A 19,930-nucleotide genomic window follows, 5' to 3' on the forward strand; every position below is an offset into this window, starting at 1 on the left:
ACAAGAAAAACAGCGTAAAATTATAGATATTACAAATAAATTGGAGTATAAATACTAACATGTTTTCATTTTAAGCAATTTAGCCAAATAAAACTAAATAGTAAAAGTAACAAAAAATTTGCATTTTCTAATATTTCTTTTATATTTCACTCCTCATCTCTGTAGGCATTTATTCTAGCATTGTTCATCCTTATATACTTTTAGCTTTTATGTTTATATTTTTTATTTTAATTTTAGTTTAGTTTTAAGTCATTTTGTTAGGTGCTTTTGGCAATTTTATTTGCTTTTTTTGCAATATTTCTATAATATTTCTATTTACTTTAATTAACAGTATTTAAGTTTTAGTAATTTTAATAAATAAATTGGAGTATGAATACTAACATCTTTTAATTTTAAGCAATTTAGCCGAATAAAACTTTAGTAAAAGTAACAAAAAGTTTGCACCTTCGGTATATTTCTTTTATATTTCACTACTCATCTCTGTAGGCATTTATTCTAGCATTATTCATATATCCTTATGTACAGCTTTTATGTTTATATTTTTTAGTTTTTATTTTAATTTTAGTTTAGCTTTAAGTAATTTTGTTAGGTGCTTTTGGCAATTTTATTTGCTTTTTTTTGCAATATTTCTATAATATTTCTATTTACTTTAATTAACAGTATTTAAGTTTTAGTAATTTTAATAAATAAATTGGAGTATGAATACTAACATATTTTCATTTTAAGCAATTTAGCCAAATAGAACTTTAGTAAAAGTAACAAAAAGTTTGCACCTTCGGTATATTTCTTTTATATTTCACTACTCATCTCTGTAGGCATTTATTCTAGCATTATTCATATATCCTTATGTACAGCTTTTATGTTTATATTTTTTAGTTTTTATTTTAATTTTAGTTTAGCTTTAAGTAATTTTGTTAGGTGCTTTTGGCAATTTTATTTGCTTTTTTTTGCAATATTTCTATAATATTTCTATTTACTTTAATTAACAGTATTTAAGTTTTAGTAATTTTAATAAATAAATTGGAGTATGAATACTAACATATTTTCATTTTAAGCAATTTAGCCAAATAGAACTTTAGTAAAAGTAACAAAAAGTTTGCACCTTCGGTATATTTCTTTTATATTTCACTACTCATCTCTGTAGGCATTTATTCTAGCATTATTCATATATCCTTATGTACTTTTAGCTTTTATGTTTATATTTTTTATTTTTTATTTTAATTTTAGTTTAGCTTTAAGTAATTTTGTTAGGTGCTTTTGGCAATTGTATTTGCCTTTTTTTTTTTGCAATATTTCTATAATATTTCTATTTACTTTAATTAACAGTATTCAAGTTTTAGTAATTTTAGTCATTTTAATAAATAAATTGGAGTATGAATACTAACATCTTTTAATTTTAAGCAATTTAGCCAAATAAAACTAAATAGTAAAAGTAACAAAAAGTTTGCATTATCTAATATTTATTTTATATTTCACTACTCATCTATGTAGGTAGTTATTTTAGTATTATTCATAAGTATTTATTAATATTTTGAATTAGCTTTTTAGATTTTCTGTTTTCTATATTTTAGTTTAGCTTGAGGTATTTTGTCCATTTTATTATCTTTTGTTTTGTTATAAGATTTCTATAATATTTCTATTTAGCTTTATTTGACAGTATTTAAGTTTTAGTCACTTTCGTACACTTATTTTAGTTGGCTGCCAAGGCAATACTTCTAATCTAAATTAACAAGTCATAAAACACTTTTTTTTAAAATGCACTTGTATAAAATGCAATCTGTTCTATTTTAGTGATTGTGTAAAATTGAGATATTACATAAAATTGGAGTATGAATACTGACATCTTTTAATTTTAAGCAATTTAGCCAAATAGAACTTTAGTAAAAGTAACAAAAAGTTTGCACCTTCGGTATATTTCTTTTATATCTCACTACTCATCTCTGTAGGCATTTATTCTAGCATTATTCATATATCCTTATGTACTTTTAGCTTTAATGTTTATATTTTTTAGTTTTTATTTTAATTTTAGTTTAGCTTTAAGTAATTTTGTTATGTGCTTTTGTAAATTTTATTAGCTTTTTTTGTTTTACAATATTTATATAATATTTCTATTTGCCTTAATTGACAGTATTTAAGTTTTAGTAATTTTAGTTTTTTAGTCATTTAAAAGTTTACACCATCTGTATATTTCATTTATATTTCACTACATTTGAGTTATTTTAATATTATTCATATATTTTATAGTATTTAATATTGTACATTTTTTTTCTTTTATATTTTTTAGTTTCATTTTTAATTTAGTTTAGCTTTAACAAATTTTTTATGTGCTTTTGTCAATTTTATTAGCTTTAGTTTTTTTTACAATATTTATATAATATTTCTATTTAGCTTTAATTGACAGTATTTAAATTTTAGTCATTTTAGTACACTTATTTTAGTTAGTTGCCATTTAGTTGCAATTTAACCAAATAAAACTTTAGCAAAAGTAACAAAAAGTTTACACTGTTGTTCTGTTTTAGACGGTGTGGAATTATAGAGATAAAAGTAGCAAAAAGTTTGCACCTTCTGTATTTCTTTTATATTTCTATAAAATAACTCTGTAGGCAGTTATTTTTTGCATTATTCATATACCCTTATACTCTTAGCTTTTACTTTTAGATTTTTTAGTTTTCATTTTAATGAAAACTGTCAATTTTTTTTTTTTCCCCCATTCATTTTCTCCTTAAGGATTTGAATTGCTCTTAATAAAGACATCTCATCTTTAAACCAAACCAACCAACTCAACACTATAAACTTTGATTTGAAACAAAGAAGTTTTTGAAAATCAAGGGAAAAAGACAAAGGTAAAGACTACGTACTGAACTAATCAAGTCGTTGAATCATAAATGGCACAAAAGTACTGACTTACAGTCTTTGACTAGTATAAAAATAATATGTTATTCAGATACAAATATATAATGTGAGAGTGTAGGGAGACTGACTTGAATACAATCCTCCATTGGAGTTTCTATAATAACTGCAATGTTTCTGATTGGTTGGGATTGCTATTAACTATACTTTTTTTAGTCATTAATACAGGGTTTTGCTTTGTGTGTCTGAAAAGCTCATTTCAATACAATCATCAGCAATGGTGTGTTAGCCTAGATCTGAGCTGTACGTTAAAATCCCACACGGCTTCTATTGTGTTCTTGATCAAGACAACCTCAGTCTACTCTAGGGGGACTGAACTTATAATTAGTGTATAGTAAATTGCTTTTAAGCATGAACTAAATGACTAATTAGTCATAATTAAAGAGGTGAAGTTTGCTGTTTCTGCGTTACAGTGCCACCTAGTAGAATTCAAAAATAAAGCATTTTTCATCATACCCATTATTCTTATCCTTACAATATCTTCCAATCTGGGGCTTGACAGTAAAGAGTCAACATATGTGGCACAAACTTTAGATCAGCGTACCTGTCAAGAAGAAACCCTGCAAGTTTGGCATCTTGAATGAAGCCTGAACAATCCAACAAATTCCTCCATCTTGCTAAAAACTCTGCCAGTGTTTACCCTAGTTTTACCACGTTGTCTTTCTCTGTGTTTTTTGGCTGTTCTTCTCTTTTTAGCTTGAACTTCTGTAACGAAATCTGAATTTGTTGTTAATCAGGTAAAACACAATTAAGCTCCGTCTGCTACAGTAGCCACGCCCCCAAACCATCGCTATAGAGACAGAGCGCATTTAGGCCACGCCCACGCCAGGGGGGGACAATCCAACGCTCTCCATTGACTTTGTATAGCAGGAAGCGGACTCTTTGTCATTTCTGACTTATAACAAAAAACAGAACAATGCCTAAAAACTGCTATGAGACTAGGTGTACAGTAAACAAGCTAAAAAACTCACAACTACGTTTTTATAAGCTGTCGACTCAAAAAACGAGAGTTTAAGGACACAAATAGTTGTAGATGTTAGGGTATTTCAAGGTGGGCCATTCAGTTGGATCAATTCTCCAACAAAAGGAAGGCAAAGAAAAGGTGCACTGACATAGACCAATAAAATTTAGTTTCTTAATATATCTCCTCTTTGTAAGGTGGTGAAATAATCCTTTGACATGGTTAAAAATAATGAACGTTTACTGTCGCCGTTAAATTTCCCTCCAGCGGATAGTTCTCAGAGTTATAAGACACATTGCGCTCTACTTTTATGTTCTTAAACACTTGTTTTTTTTAGGTCGACAGCTTATAAAAATGTAGTTCTGTATTTTTAGCTTGTTTACACCTTGTCTCATAGCAGCTTTTAGTCATTGTTGTTTTTTGTTATAAGTCCGAAATGACAAGAAGGCAGCTTCCCGCAATACAAAGTCATTGGAGAGCGTTGGTTTGTTTCCCCCCTTATGGGCGTGCCTTCAGATTATGACGTGCAACAGGGGTCATAATCTAAAAACCATGCCACAAAAATCAGAACAATGTCTATAAGCTGCTATGTGACAAAGTCTACAGTAAACAAGCTAAAAAGCAGAACTACCGACCAATCGAAATAAAAAAAGCGTTTTAGGTACACAATGTAGAGTCATATTACTCTGAGAACTAAGCCCGCTGGAGGGAAATTTAACGGCGACAGTAAACATTTATTATTTTTAACAATGTCAAAGGATTATTTCACCATCCTGAAAGGAAGAGATATATCGAGACAGTAAATTTTATTGATCTGTCAGTGCTCCTTTTCCTTTTCCTACTACTATTTGTGTCCTTAAACACGTTTTTTAGGGGTCGGCAGCTTATAAAAACATAGTTTTGTGTTTTTTAGCTTGTTAGCTGTACACCTTGTAACATAGCAGCTTTTAGACATTGTCAAAAATGACGAAGAGTCAGCGTCCCGCAATACAAAGTCAATGGAGAGCGTTGGATAGTTTTTCCCTCCGTATGGGCGTGGCCTAAATTCGCTCTGTCTCTATTGGTTGATATGGAAAGAGATTGACAGATGTGGGCTGACCGCTCTAAATGTTTCTAAATCCTTGACAACACTAATACGTTGTCATTTGGAAACGAACCTTTTTCTCTATGTTTAGAGACACTGAGACTTTTTGTCAAGGAAAGCTTTTTGAAACCGCTCTCTGAAGTGGATACATTTGAAAACGCAGTTTTCGCGTTGTAATGTGAACTGTGTTAACTGAGGCTTTTACAAAAGATGACGCATGTTTAGTCATGTGACACATATTGTACCAACAGATATTAAAGGAACACTCCACTTTTTTTGGAAGTAGGCTCATTCTCCAACTCCCCTCGAGTTAATAAGTTGAGTTTTACCGTTTTGAAATCCATTCAGCCGTTTTCCTGTTCTGGCAATATCACTTTTAGCATAGCTTAGCATAGATCATTGAATCCTATTAGACCGATAGCATCGCGTTCAAAAATGACCAACGAGTTTCGATATTTGTCCTATTTAAAACTTGACTCTTCTGTAGTTATATCGTGTACTAAGACCGGTGGAAATGCAAAGCTTCAATTTTCTAGGCTGATAAGATTAAGAACTACACTCCCATTCCGGCGTAATAGTCAAGGAAGTTTGCTGCCGTAATAAGGCTGAAGCAGGAGCAGTAATACCACGCAGCACATGTCCAAATGTTAAACTAGCTGGGAACTCATTTCTGATAATACTCCGCCTGCTTCTGCCTTATTACGGCAGCAAACTTCCTTGACTATTACGCCGGAATGGGAGTGTAGTTCCTAATCTTATCAGCCTAGAAAATCGCATCTTTACATTTTCCACCGGTATTAGTACACGATATAACTGCAGAAGAGTCAAGTTTTAAATACAACAAATATGGAAACTCATTGGTCATTTTTGAACGCGATGCTATTGGTCTAATAGGATTCAATGATCTATGCTAAACTATGCTAAAAGTGATATTGCCAGAACAGGAGAAAGGCTGAACGGATTTCAAAACGGTAAAAATCAACTTATTAACTCGAGGGGAGTTGGAGAATGAGCCTATTTCCAAAAAAAGTGGAGTGTTCCTTTAATGTTTATACCCAGTATTGTGCATTCACTTTCACACTGCTGTAACAGATGTGTTACTCTGAACACTCTTCATATCACAGTCCTGCAAAGACGCGATTGCTGTTTGAGGTAAACATGAGGGCAGTTGCGTTTTGCGTTTTAGATATGAGATATAATGGCGAGTGAGTGCGACTTGGACGCCAGTAAATGGTGAGGTATTTACCTAAATAAAATTAACCTGCCAGGAGAATTGTATGGGAACTTACCATGATCCGTCTGTATCATCTCAATGAGCTTTTTTTAAGCTTTACGCATGCGCAATGAAGCGAACTTAACGTTAGTGTGGATGAAAAACGCTACTGTGGACGGAGAGCGTTTTAAAACAAAAACGCGGTTTCAAATGTATCTGGATTAATTGGGAGGCTCAATATTGACACTTTATGGGGAGATAAACCCATGAATGGCACTCTTATAAAAGTCAGTGAACAATTTGTGAGCCTGGACGACAAAACCAGTCGTAAGTAGCATGGTTATATTTATAGCAATAGCCAAAATTATACTGTATAGGTCAAAATTATCGTTTTTTCCTTTATGCCAAAAATCATTAAGATCATGTTCCATAAATTTCCAACTGTAAATATATAAAAACTTAATTTTTGATTAGGAATATGAATTGCTAAGAACTTAATTTGGACCATTTTAAAGGCGATTTTCTCAATATTTTGATTTTCATTGCATCCTCAGATTCCAGATTTTCAAATAGTTGTATCTCGACCAAATATTGTCCTATCTTAACAAACATACATCAATAAAAAGCTTATTTATCCAGCTTTTAGATGCTGTATAAATCCTAATAAAAAAATAAAAAAATTGACCCTTATGACTGGTTTTGTTGTCTAGAGTCACATTTGGTTAGAAAAATAATGTATTTTGACATAAAACATATCACCCTTAACTTCCATTTAGCTTTCAGTATTTACATGTCAGTTATTATTAATAATTTAAACGTGTTTCTGTTATTCTGCCATAACAATAAATGGGTAGTTTAGAGCATTTTAATGACCTTAAATTAATAATTTTGTAAGTATTGTATACACAGTGGGCCAGCAAATGCATGCGATCTTAAATACTTATGAATTACTCATTTAGGCATCATAAATCCTGAATATTATTGAAAGACCTGACTCAAAGTGTGAACTAAGAAAACCCGATATTGCATCTCTTGAATTTGAATAAATAAAACGATAATTTTTCAATTGGTTGCAAATTCACCAAGCTTGCACCCTCGGGGCTGATGACACATGTAAATGTAGCTCATAAGTAATATTAATCAAAAACTACACAATCAAGCCACCTGTCTCTCTGATGAATATGCATGACCTGTTTACATGATTTGTATATTAATTTGTCACTGTCACAGCATGAGCGCTTCAAATCAGACCCCTTTAATATTAAATGCTTTGTTTGTTTTGCAAGTGCATGTAATATTTCACTTCACTAAACTTGAGAAATAACCTTTCACGTGCAAGTTAATCTATACCAGACTGAAAAATCCACTGCCCTGCGAAAATCATTTCAATCTTGTATAGGAAAATGCAATTAGGGGGGAGCAGGGCCACATATTTTTAATGACCTTTATGAATGACATGTGGATAGAGACATTTCAATTTAAATTCTAAATGCCGAAATCAAAAGCACCGTGAGATCTAATGCAAGCCTTTTTCAGTATGAAATATCAGCTTTGAGAGTTTGGATATTGCAGGCAGAGCTTTTTAATTTCAGAGGAAAGGTGAAAAAGGCTTTTTCTCTTTTGAAATGCAACCTGCTGTTTGGCAATAGGGGATGAATACCACATCAACATCTCAGTTTTGTTTACATGTGAGATATTGCCTCACAGTGCGCCACAAGCTGTTGCCTGGAGACAGCAGTTGGCCCTTCCGTCATCTTGCCGTCTAATCTGTTCGGCGGGGCGCAGGTTTAGAGGGGTCCATTTCAGGACATGAAACGCCTCCTACTGTACTCCTCACATGAAAGCCGCAGGATGATTTGGCTTTGTGAAGGAATAACTAAGCCGAAACAACAGTATCTGCAGGTTCTGTGAGAATACAAAGCGGTGAGAAGAAAGCCTGGATTTCAAATGGCATCCTATAGCATTTTGCTATGATAATACAGCATTTTTAAATCACTTATTTTTTATTTAAAATGTTGTACTGCCATCAAGTGGTCAAGTAATGAATTGCATGTCCTGCTGCTTCTGATAGACTAAAAAATATTAAACGAGATGATAATTTACAGCTGTGCTTTTTTGTTTAGTGATAGTTGTTCATGAGTTTGTCCAGGAACAGTTAAACTTCCAGATTTTCTTCAGAGAAATCTTCCAGGTCCAAATTCTTTGGTTTTTCAGCATTTTGGTGCATTTGGACCATTTCTAACTATGACCGTATGATTTTGACAGCCATCTTTTCACACTGAGGACAACTGAGCTACTCATATGCAACTATTACAGAAGGTTCAAACACTCACTGATGCTTCAGAAGGAAACGCATTAAGAGCCGGGGGGTGAAAACTTTTGAACAGAATGAAGATGTGTACATTTTTCTTATTTTGCCTAAATATCATATTTTTTTCATTTAGTACTGCCCTTCAGAAGCTACAGAAGATACTTACATGTTTCCTAGAAGACAAAATAAGTTCAATTTACCCAGATCTTCAAATTCAAAAAGTTTTCACCCCCAGTTCTTAATGCATTGTGTTTCCTTCTGAAGCATCAGTGAGCGTTTGAACCTTCTTGATTGGTTGCATATGAGTCCTCAGGTCAGTACTAAATAAAAAATAACATACATTTTGTATGATCCCTCTTATTTTGGTAAAATTATTAACATTTTGCAGATTCTGCAAGGTGTATGTTAACATTTGACCTCAACTGTCCCATTAAGTTTATTAGTTTGTTTTCATTTTCAGTTGAAAGTGAAAATGTTTCAGGTTCTTTTCAGACATTTGTAAAAAGAAATAAGTCAGTTTTGCTCTATCAAATGGTGACAGACACCAACAGATGTAATTTAAGACTAGAGCTTCATCTTCATGGTGTCAACAGGAAGGTTTTTACTTTAAGGTCACGGTGACATTCCTGTGTGTCCTGTAACTGCCTCGGCATGTGAATGATTATAACGTAATAGAAAGTGAATATAGCAGGATATGGTCACGAGAGATAGAGGGTTTACGGATTAGAGGGGTATTATGTATCGGCTCTAAACGTATGTCTGTATGTGACCTGAGTGTCAGAGTAAAAGCAGCCTCACATATCTGAAGAAGCACAGAGCTGATAAATCTGTCTGCTTTTTAGGCTCGTTTTACAGATAGTCCAGTGGTTGTGAGTTTAAGATATTCAAATGCAGCCACAATATTTTCTTCATAGACTTCACTTGAGATGTATTGTGTGAAATCTTAAAGGAATATTACAGGCTTAAAACAGGTTGAGCTATAGTACCAAAGAAAATAAGATCAACGCTAAGTTCCTCAGTTTGTAAAAACATAAACATGCATTTTGTAACTACAGTATCTTAAAAAAATGAGTACACCCCTTACATTTCAGTAACCGTTTTAGTATATCTTCTAAAGGGACAATACTATAGAAATGGAACTTGGATATATTCTAGAGTAGTCAACTTACAGCTTGTATAGCAGTATAGATTTACTATCCTCTGAAAATAACTCAGCATACAGCCAATAATGTCAAAATAGCTGGCAACAAAAGTGAGTACACCCTTAGTGATAACAGCAGTATGTTGTTTAATCATGCAAAGCCACATGTCCTATTCATCATGTTTATGTTTTTGTCTGCTTGACAGGACCATACAAAGTTATGTGTCTTGTATTAGAGCAGTTAAAATTAAGTACTTTAAGTACAATTCTCTCATACTGACCACTGGATGTTCAACATGGCAGCTCACGGCAAAGAACTCTCTGAGGATTTGAGAATTAGAAATGTTTCTCTCCACAAGGATGGCCAAGGCTATTAGAGGTTCAGTAACACCCTGAAACCGAGTTACACTACAGTGGTCAGGGTCATACAGAGGTTTTCCAAGATGGGTTCCATTCGGAACAGGCCTTGCAAGAGTCAAACAACGAAGTTGAGCACTCGTTCTGTGCGTCAGATGCAGAACATGGCTTCAAAAAACAGATGCATGAGTGCTGCCAGCATTGTTTTAAAGGTTGCAGAAGTAGAAGGTCAGCTTGTCAGTGCTCAGACCATACGCCGCACACTGCAACAAGTCGATAGGCGTCGTCCAAGAAGGAAGCCTCATCTGAAGCTGGTTCACAAGAAAGCCCGCAAACAGTTTGCTGAAGACAACCAATAGCATGAATCACTGGAACCATGTCCTGTGGTCTTCTGAGACTATAAGATAAACTTGTTTGGCTCAGATGGTGTCCAGCATGGTGAGGAGTACCAAGAAAATGTGTCTTGCTGACAGTCATGCATCATGGTCTGGGGCTGCATGAGTGCTGCTGGTACTGGAGAGCTGCAGTTTGTTGAGGGAAACATAGATTCTATTATGTACTGTACCTTTTTTTTTGAAGCAGAACATGATGCCTTCCCTCCAGAAACTAGGCTGAACGGCAGTTTTCCAACATGATGACGAGCCCAAACACACCACCAAGATGACAACTGCCTTGATGAGGAAGCTGAAGCTGAAGGTGATGGAGTTGCCAAGTATGTCTCCAGACCTGAACCCTATTAAGCACCTGTGGGGTATCCTCAAGCGTAAAGTGGAGTAGCACCATGTGTCTAACATCCAGCAGCTCTGTGATGTCATTATAAAGGAGTGGAAGAGGATCTCAGCAACAACCTGTGCAGCTCTGGTCAATTCCATGCCCAGGATGATTAAGACAGTGCCAGATAACAACGGTGCTAACACAATATATTGACACTTTGGACAAGTTCACTTTTTGTTTTGCTATTTTGACAATAATGACAGTATGTTGAGTAATTTTCAGGGGACAGTAAATCTATACTGCTATACAAGCTGCACATTGACTACTCTAAAATATATCCAAGTTTCATTTCTATAGTGTTGTCCCTTGAGAAGATATACTAAAATGGTTGCTGAAATGTGAAGGGTGTACTTACTTTTGTGTCATACTGTTTATTGTGATATATTTTGTTACCCTGAAATAAAATGACTCATATCGTAATATAAGATTGTGGTCATATGACCCACCCCTAACTCCTTGTATGACTAGGTAAAACTTTATAAGCACAAGGATATCAGAAAGCAAATGTTCAAACAAAGAAAAGTCCAAACATAATATCTAGTTATGTCTGTAATAGCTTGTGTAACAGAAGTGCACTCTAGCATATAAAATGCTCATAACCAATGCGACCGTGGCTTATCTTGAACCCGGAACATTCACTTACATTTCTGATCCTTCATAATCTCTATTTGCTTTGTGTTTCACACATAAAAGAGTTCAACAACATAGCTTTCATTTATTGCACACTTTTATCATTTTGCAAACAGATCTTCACAGTAACAATGCCTAAGAGAGGAAAAGAAAACTGAAGCATTTTTTTCGCTCCAAAAACAGCCTTTTGGATCAACGTATCGTATTTACAGATATGTACAGAAACCATGAGAGTATTGGGAACATTTTTAAGTCTATTTGGCTAATAGAAGCCTTGACCATCTCATACTTACTGCTAACTCAAAAAAGCCAGGCCGTGGGTTACTAAAAGGTCCGTTTGTGAATAATCCCAAAACATTCAAGTTTCTTGAGCATTGCACAGGCACTGGGGTTAAACACAAAACACGCATGTGGCCCCTTACTTTATACAGAGCAGTCAGACTCTGATTAATCAAATCATCTTTACAATGTCTGTGAGGAACAGGGACTTCATTTAAAGCAAAGTAAGACCTCAATCCCAAGAAGATTTCCTCACAAATGTACTCTCTCTTAATAAATAGCAATGTGAGCTTTTACAACACACAACTACTTCCAAAAGGTTCATTTAGACACCAACTAAAACTTCTTCAAAATGTGATACTGTGAATATGAGTGATTGAATGAGACTGGAAGTGGCAGTCACCACTGCTAGAAAGATAAAAGGCACTCTATTGCCTTTTTGGCCATAGTTTACACAATAAAAAAGAAGTGAGAGCTGAAAACATGTTTAATACAGAGCAATGGAATAATAACTTTTGTTGAAAGGTCAGTATATGTGACTAACGCTGAAAAACAAAGCAAAACAGTAGGAAGGAAATTATGTTGTATTATGAAACGATCTATGAGTATTTCACCATGTCCTAACCAACAATTCATTTTCTAATCAGTGCTGGATTCACAAATGATTCTTAAGAGTTAGGATTCTCTTAGCTGTTGTTTTCATCTCATTTTATAACCTGAGAAAAAAGTAGTAGTACATTTTGTATTCAAAAATACATTTTTAAATGTAAATTAACCTCCATCTTATCTTAAATCCCTAAAGGTGAGAGGTTTAATAAATGTATTTGGTTGTCTCACATATGAATCATTTCAACACCGTAGCTACAGAAAATAACTTATAATATCTATATAAAACACCACTGATTGTTAAACAATGATTACACAAATTTGTATTTCAAATTCAATTCAACTCAACAAGAACAACTCAACAAGAACGACCCAAATGGAGAACTTCTTTCTTAGGAAGATATTTGTGAATCCGGCTCCAGAACACACTTGCTTTCAATTCAACTAAGAAAGTCAAAATTTCTAAAATCTTTTTTGGAAAAGTGCAATGGAACGCCACTTCCACCTTAAGATTTTGTGTACAGTAGATATGGAGACAGGAGATGTACACTGTTAATGCTAAACACTTAATTGTAAGTTAATGCGTTAATAAATCCAAGTTCCCATAATCCGTAAATGAAGTGTGAAACACTGTGATTGATCCTCTCTGTTAATAATCAGAGAACAACAAATTCTTGCACTGATTACCATCATGTAACCTCCCTAAATTTCTAGGACTCATCTTCATAGACTATGAAACACGCGCAAAGCTCCCAGGAGCATTTGGTTTGCTATGTGATGTTCTGAACACTGAGCACTGAAACGGATGAGAGATCAGATCCCACGTCTGACTGGAATGCAGCATAATACACTGTTATGTGGAACAAAATGTCAGACCAGTGAGAGTTCACTGTTGGCCAAGCTAAAAAATAGATTTAGAAAAAGCAGAAACCAACCAAAATGTTTTCTCCAGGGGTCTAATACTTTTTGTGAAGGGCAGTGTCCTGCAGAGTTTAGCTCCAACCAAAAGAAAACACATCTTACCAGCTAATTAAGCTCTTTAGAAATACTAGAAACTTCCAGACAGGTGTTTTGGGGTACGATGAAGTAAGGCTGGGTGATAAAACAATAACAATATTGACTGTTATATCATTTTCCTCGATAAAACGATAACAAGAGTTTGATATCATTTTTATGTGGCAAAAGTAAAACGAAACAGCACGACTTGAACCGCGTCACAGACTGTTTATCTGCTCAGCTCAAAGTTTACTAGAGCAGATGCATTTACTCCAGGGTTGCCAGGTTTTCACAATAAAGGTAGCCCAATTTTGGGTAGCCCAATTGCTACCCAAAACTAGCTCGATGTGGGGTCCCCTGGTAAAAATCGCTTTCTGGGGGGTAAATAGGCATTTTTTGGGCGGTTCTTTTGGTAAAATGTGCATTTCCAGGGGCTAAATATCATGTTATTGGGGTTGCTTCAACCTGCGGACATGAAAAACAACTCACTGCAACAGTGTTAAAGTAGCCCAGTTCCACAGGACCACTAAACAATACTGTACACTTGAATTCAGCACTTGAATTTAATGATGGACACAAATTATTTGGTGATTTAAACTAGTTTAAAGCCAGATGAAACGGTGCTGACAAACAGGAGAAACAATGTGTGCAAAATACAGTCAGATCGCCATTTACCATGAATTTACTGTAGTAACATTAACATTACTCAATTGAAGTGGCCACACAGACCGTTTATCTACTCCGCTCAAAATTCAAATGACAGAGCAGCATGATTTTACTAGAGCAGATGCGTTTACTCCAGGGTTGCCAGGTTTGCACAACGAAACCCGCCCAATTCCTACTCAAAACTAGTCTAAAACTAGCGCATTCCAGGGGTAAAATAGGCATTTTTGGTGGTTCCCCTGGTAAAATTTTGCATTCCAGGGCATAAATATCACATTATTGGGGTTGCTTCAACCTGCGGCAACAGTGTTAAAGTAATGCAATTCTGCGAGAAAACCTCTGCTCAAAGTTAAAATGGCAGAGCAGCGTGAGTTTACTAGAGCAGATGCATTTACTCCAGGGTTGCCAGGTTTGCACAACAAAACCCGCCCAATTGCTTCTCAAAACTACTCCAAAACTAGTGCATTCCAGGGGGTAAAATAGGCATTTTTTGGCGGTCCCCCTTGTTAAAATTTGCATTCCAGGGGATAAATATTACGTTATTGGGGTCGCATCAACCAGCTGCAAGAGTGTTAAAGTAGCCCAATTCCACGGGAAAACCTCGGACTTGCTGATACTCTCGCTCACACGACCACTAAACAGCACTGTACGCTTGAATTCAGTGACGGACACAAATGATTCTGTGATTTAAACTAGTTTAAAGCCAGATGAAACGGTGCTGACAAACAGGAGAAACACTGTGTGCAACAAGACAGTCAGAAGGCTTTTTATTCTACAAATCGCTATTTACCATGGATTTACTGTAGTAACATTAACATTACTCATTTAAAGCGTGCCACACGGACCATTTATCTGCCCGGCTCAAAGTTAAATTGGCAGAGCAGCGCGAGTTTACTAGAGCAGATGCATTTAACTAGGGTTGCCAGGTTTTCACCACAAAACCTGCCCAATTGATACTCAAAACTAGCCCAGTCGTGTATAAAAATCATGTTCTGGGGGTAAAATAATTATTTTTGGCGAGGTTCTCCTTAATTATCCACATTACAGGGGATAAATATCACGTTATTGGGGTCACTTGAACCTGGCGACATTAAAACCAGCCCGTGGCAACAGTTTTGAAGTAGTCCATTTCTGCCGAAAAACCGCAGACTTGCTGATACTTGCGGACACGTGACCACAAAACAGTCAGAATAAATCTCACCATATTGAAATTAGGTTGGTACAATTTTTACAGAAGTAACTGTTTTTGATAAAGAACATAAATTTACATCTACATCATAACTCAAACTACTACTATTGGTAACTCAAAGCTACTGTCAAATGTGCATTTCTAAGAGACAAGCAACACAAACCGGTTTCATATTTTGAATTAATTTTTCAATTAAAATATTTATTATTCAAAAACATGAAGTGCTTCTCATGTTCTGACCATGAAGAATTAACACAATTAAGGTCAGGGTTGCCAGGTTTTCACAACAAAACCACCCCAAGTGCTACTCAAAACTAGCCTGTTTTTGAGGGTTTCCCTTGGTAAAAACCGCATTCTGATGGGTAAAATACAAGTTTTTCTGGCAGGGTTCCCCTGGTAAAATCTGAATTCCAGGGGATAAATATCACACTATTGAGGTCAGTTTAACCCGCGGACATGAACCGCAGACTTGACAACACTAATTAAGGGTCTGGTTTCAAAAACTTTCACTTAGGAGCAAAAATCTGCCTTTAAACTTGAAAGAAATTTGATTTTTTTTGCCCATATTGCCCAGCCCTACATTAGAGCTAAAGTTTGCAGGACAGTGGCCCTCCAGGAACAAGTTTTGACTCCCCTGGTCTGGTTGGTCATTTCTTGTCTGCTAGTTAGGACAAAAACTCATTTAAACATGAAAGGACTTATCGTATGTTGTTTCCTGGTTAGGACACGGTGTCAGTTTCCCTACACATCCGATTGGTTTGTTTCATTCCCTCGAGCCTGTGCCCTACTCTATAATCAAGCACTGAAATCACTCCACCAGATGAGACACGAGATACCTGCAGCGTGAAGTACGACTAACATTATTATGAACTTCTGCTAGCATAGCATCAGCTCGTCCTTAAGGTACTCATTAAGAGAGAGCAGGTGTATTCAGCATGAGGCCTGAGATGGGAAACACTGACTGCGGGCACAGGACGCCTGAAGAACCAATCAGCATGATTCTCTCTTTCTCCAACGAGATGTTAAACACGTGCTTCAGCACTGAATAACCTCAAATGAAGCATGCACTTCACCTCTGAAGTGAAATAACAAATGTGCCGAATCTGACACGATGACTGAAGGCTTGATGGCACGATGTGCAATTGAAACGATGGCTTAGTTGGCAGGAAATGATGTTGTGAACGCACAGGGAAGGATGTGTTTAAGTGTCCTTGCACAGTAGTACTGCACTGCAGTACTATCATTAAAGCTCGTTTACGTGCCCTTATGTTGAAGACCTACATGAGCACAGTTGTGTTTTTGAATATATAGATCTGAGTAACCACAATCATCTCTCTTCCAGCGTTTGGTTCCAACTCGTCTGTACACTCGCCAACTGGAAATATGCAAATGTAATAAATTATAGCGGCAGACTTGTCCAAACAAATCAGGATGCAACAGAAGAGTATGTACTGCAGCTCTGAGCACAGCTCAAACCCATCCAGAAACAACTTCTTCGTCCCAGAGTTTTCTCTGATAGCCGTGTCTCTGTACATCCGCATCTACAAACACAATAGGGTGGCTCCTCAGAGGCATTGGTGGCTAGTCATGGAATTCACTGAATTCAGAGTGTGACTCGAGCACAAGCCTCAGTGGGGCTCATGGTGGGGCATTGGCTGGCGGGAACCGGGGGTTCAGGCCTCACTACCTCCCTCCGTGCGCCTGGTGGTGGTGCGACGAGGGCTGTCCGTCCAGGTCGTTCTCCACCACTGATGAGAAGCCTTCTTTCTCCACACAGTCGGACAGGACCTTGAGCACCAGACGCAGGCGGCGGTCCATGGCCTCCAGGTGGGGCTGGATGAGGATGGGCGCCAGCTGGTCCTGCAGTAGCGATTCCTCCATTAGAGAGCTCAGCTTGAACTCTTCTTTAGCCAACAGCTGTAGCCGCAGATATGTCGTCCTCTTCACTCTGAGAAAGAGAGAACGGTAAAAGGTATAACTTAATAACAGCTAATTTGTTAAGTATGTAGAAGGAATGTAACAACATTATCAATATCATGGTATTGCAAAACCAAAACTGTCTCGATATTATCATGGTCATATGACGATATGAAACGATATAGGTCTTCCAGGCAAAAAGTGTAGATTTCTTCAAATATTCTAACATAAAAGGTCTTTAAACTAAAACTGAAAGCACAATATGGCTTAATACCTTCATCAAAACAGTGTTCGCTGCACGTTTCAAAGCGAAGCGCGCACTTTGTTCAGGCAATCAGCTCGTGATCCGGTGTTTTCCGTGCCTCAAAACGGCTCAGTTCACAGTGAATGCAGTGAACTTGTTTGAGTTTAGCGAGTTTGGGAATGCAATGGCCACCAGTTATGCTTTATTTTCGCTGCAGATGATTTGTAGTGAAATGTGTTTTTATAAGACTGTTTTCAGAGAAGCTGAATTTTTTTTCAGCTCTACTGCCGTTTTCGTCAAAATGAAAGCTTAAAAGTGCAGTATGAATTGCTGACAGCTATTGGTTTAAATGGGTAATTATACTGCAGTCTAAATTCAAAATATCTTTCATGTGTAGAAATTAGAAAAGAGGTATTGTAATTTCCCTGCTGTAGTGTAAAGCAAAAATAATACATATATTATTCATTTTCATTTATTTTACAGTGCAGTTGTTTTACGATATATGGCTATCACTGTCATAGGAATAACAATAATATAAAATTGTTGTTATTATTATTATATTCTACTTTGTTTGGCTTCCTAAAACTGAATTTATTTTGTACCTGAACTTTAGTCCCCTTTAAAAGTTTATGTACAAGTCAATTCACTGACTTTTTCTGCCTTAAGTTTTCTTAGTTAAGAACATGGGTTGGAGCTCTTAATTTTATACTCTCATAGTGCATTAGATAGAATAATTAAACTTTAAATTGTACAGATTTTTCATTTTTTCATTTGTCTTTTTTTAATATCGCAATAAATTTTGCATCATGGACTATCGAGATATTATTGTGAGATTTTGATATCATTACATAACTCTAACATTTATTTTAACTATTAAAAATGTCAATTCTGTCATTAATTACAAAGAAAACAATAATAACAATTCCTTTTCTTCCGTGTCATGTACTCACATGAATGTGTGGCGGAAACTGACAGAAGAGAAGAAATTGTTGAACAAAGTTGTTATTTTTGTTTTCTTTGTGCACAATATTTATTCTCGTAGCTTCACAATATTACTGTACTGCAGTCAATAGAAAATAACAAAATATAAAAGAATATCTGTTTTCTGATGATTTTTTTGTAAAAAGTGTATAGGGTCCCTAGAGACCCGAGGTGTGTAATAGTGTTAAGTCTATTTTTTATGCGCTAAAATATGTAAATATCTGATGACTCAATATGTGCAATACACATTTATTCCTCTAGGTGGCACTGTTTGATGGGCAATAATGACATGATGTTTCACTCATAACTATTGCAGGCATAAAACAAAAGAATAGCATCAGCAAAAACTGAACTGGTTTGAATGGCTTACTGCAGAACAATTACTGTATCCAATAAAAATATAAACTGTTATTTAATGGTGGACGTGTTAAATAAGCTTCCAGCGATCAAAATATTGACTCTGAAGTCATTAAAAATAATAGTTTTGAGAATACGGTTGAGATTGCGAATATAAACATAGGATGACTGTGAGTGTAAAATCATCTGCTCAAAATGAACCCTTCTAAGTTTCAAAAGGTAACAAAATATGCTTTATTTTATTCTTCTGTAATTGTTCTTAAAATATCAAGAATGTTGTTTGCTATTGTAGAAGTTAGAGATCCATTTGTGCTGGATATATAGGTCCAGGTTGCTGAAGACCTGAATATGTAATAATGATTGGCGAAACAGTCATGCATTTAAGGGTTAACAATGTTCTTACTGCCTTTCTGGGCCTTGAATGTGTCAGTTGCATTGCTGTCTGTGCAGGGTCAGAAAGCTCTCGGATTTCCTCAAAAATATCTTAATTTGTGTTCCGAAGATGAACAGGTCTTAAGGTCTTATGGATTTGGAACGACATGAGGGTGAGTAATTAATGACAGAATTTTCATTTTAGGTTGAACTATGCCTTTAGAAAATTCAGAATGTTCAGAATTCTGAATGTTCACATGTGTGGAATTTATTGTCACAAACTTGGGATTTATTTTAATCGAGTGCCAAATTAACGTCTTTAGAACAGTGTGTTGTGCAAGTCACGAGTGCAAAAGACGTCTATCTAGCGCATGTTTAGACAGAAAAACAATGCAAGAGTAACGTAGTGCAATGCAAAGTGTGTTTTGTGTGAAAGGCCCCTTGGAATAGCCAATTTAGCCGGAATGTTAGAAACAAAAGTGGCGTGTACTATGACCAGCTTGCAGAATTATGCAAATTGGGACACAGCCAGTGTTTTTTCGCAACCATTCATATAGATTGTTCTAGCAAGAAAACATCAGCCACAGGAAATAAATGTAAATGTGCAATAAAGGATACAGCTAGAAAAACTGAGCGCAGCAGACAGCAGGATGTGGCTGTGTCGGTGCTATACTGAATTACTGCACTGCAGTCACTCTCTCAGTTGGGAGGCTATTGCCTCAATTCAAGAGATGTCTGAAAGTGGAGAAAAACAATCTTACCTGCAGCACTGAGTCAAAGGGACCAGGATGGACATTTCATCATGTGAATGCTTTCCGAATCTGAGGGGTTAGAAAGAAACAGATATCAAATGGCTGCTATTTTTAAATGGTTCTCTTGTGAAAAAGTGTGGTTTATTGTATTGAATGTGCACTTGTAGTGTACTTCAAATCTTAAAAGTATATA

At 35.7% G+C, this 19,930-nt stretch overlaps 1 protein-coding gene across 1 annotated transcript in view; it reads right to left on the reverse strand.

Moving 5' to 3' along the window:
• Positions 1-11,446: 11,446 nt before the first annotated feature.
• The window catches only part of fam20ca (FAM20C golgi associated secretory pathway kinase a), an 88,411-nt gene continuing 79,927 nt past the window's right edge, over positions 11,447-19,930 (reverse strand). The window contains exons 10-11 of the mRNA XM_073842977.1: positions 19,747-19,806; positions 11,447-17,062 (exon numbers count right to left, since the gene is read on the reverse strand). Coding sequence (XP_073699078.1) covers positions 16,798-17,062; positions 19,747-19,806 — 325 coding nt within the window. The 3' untranslated portion in view covers positions 11,447-16,797. The remainder of the gene's footprint in view (positions 17,063-19,746; positions 19,807-19,930) is intronic.

The sequence above is a fragment of the Garra rufa genome, chromosome 1, assembly GCF_049309525.1.
Source record: "Garra rufa chromosome 1, GarRuf1.0, whole genome shotgun sequence".
NCBI classification, from domain to species: Eukaryota; Metazoa; Chordata; class Actinopteri; order Cypriniformes; family Cyprinidae; genus Garra; species Garra rufa.